Source organism: Elephantulus edwardii, unplaced genomic scaffold (assembly GCF_000299155.1).
Source record: "Elephantulus edwardii isolate Elephantulus edwardi_28Jun2011 unplaced genomic scaffold, EleEdw1.0 scaffold00028, whole genome shotgun sequence".
NCBI lineage: Eukaryota > Metazoa > Chordata > Mammalia > Macroscelidea > Macroscelididae > Elephantulus > Elephantulus edwardii.
The window spans coordinates 6,939,478-6,941,585 of record NW_006399778.1 but is presented as its reverse complement, the minus strand read 5'-3'; the positions used below and the strand labels follow the sequence as shown (position 1 = coordinate 6,941,585).

The 2,108-nt window shown below is 40.0% G+C and overlaps 1 protein-coding gene across 1 annotated transcript in view; it reads right to left on the bottom strand.

The window, feature by feature from the left end:
• Positions 1 to 1,160: 1,160 nt before the first annotated feature.
• The window catches only part of FUCA1 (fucosidase, alpha-L- 1, tissue), a 30,544-nt gene continuing 29,596 nt past the window's right edge, over positions 1,161 to 2,108 (bottom strand). Inside the window, exons 7-8 of the mRNA XM_006883660.1 lie at positions 1,488 to 1,587; positions 1,161 to 1,301 (exon numbers count right to left, since the gene is read on the bottom strand). Of these exons, the coding sequence (XP_006883722.1) occupies positions 1,161 to 1,301; positions 1,488 to 1,587 (241 nt within the window). The remainder of the gene's footprint in view (positions 1,302 to 1,487; positions 1,588 to 2,108) is intronic.

Genomic DNA, 2,108 nt, shown 5'->3' with positions numbered 1-2,108 from the left:
AGAAGCATAGCACGTGAATGAAAAGGCCACGTCTGAATCAGGCACACCTTAGTTTTCAAACTGACATCATTACTCTTCAGTATTTTGGAGCAGTCCTTGACAGCAGACTTGTCTAAAGCAATACATCTCCTGATCTGTTAATACCAAGGGTGTTGACTGTGAAACCAAGGAAGGTGAAATCATTGATAGTTTCAATTCTTTCTCCCTTTAAAATGATATTGCTTATTGGCCTAGTGGTAAGGACCTTTGTTTTCTTGACATGAAATTGTAATCCATATTGAAGGCTGTAGTGCTTGATCTTCTACAGCAAGCTCTTCAGGTCCTCCCCACTTTCAGCAAGCAAGGTTGCGTCATCTGGATAACACAGGTTGTTGATGGGTCTTCCTCTGATCCTGATGCTGCATTCTTCTCCATAGAGTTCAGCGTCATGAATTATTTTCTCAGTACACAGACTGAATAGGTATGGAGAAAGAATAATCTATACACTATTGTTTCTCTGGGATTTGAGATTTGTAAATGTTCCAAACGTACTTGAGAAAAAAAAATAAATCCCTAAGTGTGGGGGAAAGAAATTAAAATATATCTAGTAAATAAAAAAGAAACAAAAATTCTGATTTGATCTGTAATTAAAGAGGTTGAAATGGTAATCAACTTGGAATGGTGCTAGAAGTAGGAGCAGAAAAATCAAAGGGAATGCATTCTGTTTTCTGTATAAGGAATTGGCATGCCTTTTTTTATGACTGTTCATAAAGTTAAAAACAATCCAAAATTAAATTAGGTAAAGAGTTACAATGTGATTTTTTGGCAGAAAAGGTTAGACATCTAAATTTACTTTACCTATATTTAAAAAGGCACTGGGCAGAATCACATTCGCTTTCTTAAGAGTATCTTTGTCAACAGACTGCATTTAAGAGCTCAGTTTGCCTGGAATGATCCAGCACCACCCTCAAGCCTTTCCTTTCTTTCCAGGCTCCTTAGCCCTTTGGGAGGGGTGAGGGGAGAGATGGTGACACCTGATACTAAACAAACAGTATGTGGTTGAGCTTGTCAAACCTACCACTTCCTTCCTTAGGCAACAGAAGTGCCTTGGCTTATTTATTATCTAAAGTCGTTAGCAGGAATTAGCAGGTAATGTCCCTTTTTCTCAGAAAGGCAACTGATCACTGTACTCCATTCAGCTCCAGAGTCCAAGCAAAACGGACAGGGAAACTGGATGGTTGGAACGGAGGCAAAGAGATGAGAAGGCCCCAATTTGGATCTCTGGACCATTTCAGCTGACCTGGAATTCCCAACATCTTTATCTGCAAAGAAACAAAAGGGAAACCAGTAAGCAGAGTATGGAGCCTGACATGGTGGGAGGTACCATGCTTTATTGGGAAAGACAGTCTAAAAGAGGAATAAAAAGGGGAGAAATTGGGGGAAAGAAAGAAACAGCACAAAAGGTTTACCAATTCTAGAAGCAAAAGGTACATTTTTAGCATTGATACCTTTGCAGTTGTGGAAGCGTTAGGGGATGCCAAGGATAAGATTCCATTTGGTGGCCACTGCAGTAAAATGGCATAAACAATGGAATTTTTTGAGGTATACCTGGGAAAAAAAGAAATGTCACTGTCAAGGACACCTGGTTTGCTAACCTTATATACAGTTACATTCCTCCTTAATGAGCTACCAACTGAAGACCAGGGCAGAGGGGAAGCATATTGAAGGCTATAGTCTTTCATTTTCTGCAACAAGAGTTTCAAGTCCTCCTCACTTTCAGCGTACAAGGTTCTGTCATCTGCATAACACAGGTTATTGCTGGGTATTCCTCCAATTCTGATGCCACATTCTTCTTCATAGAGTCCAGCTTCTCAAACGATTTTAGACTGAATGGGTATGGAGAAAGGATACAACTCGGTCATGCACCTTTCTTAGTTTTGAATCATGTAGCGCTCCCTTGCTCTGCACAATAGCCTCTTAGTCTAGGTATAGGTCTTGCACGATCACAATTAAGTGTTCTGGGACTCCCAATCTTCTCAGTGTCAACTCTAACGGTTCTCTTTAATTGAGTGCCTATTATCTGCCTGTCACTCACGATGTTGTACTTCAAGATGGATCTAGAAATAACT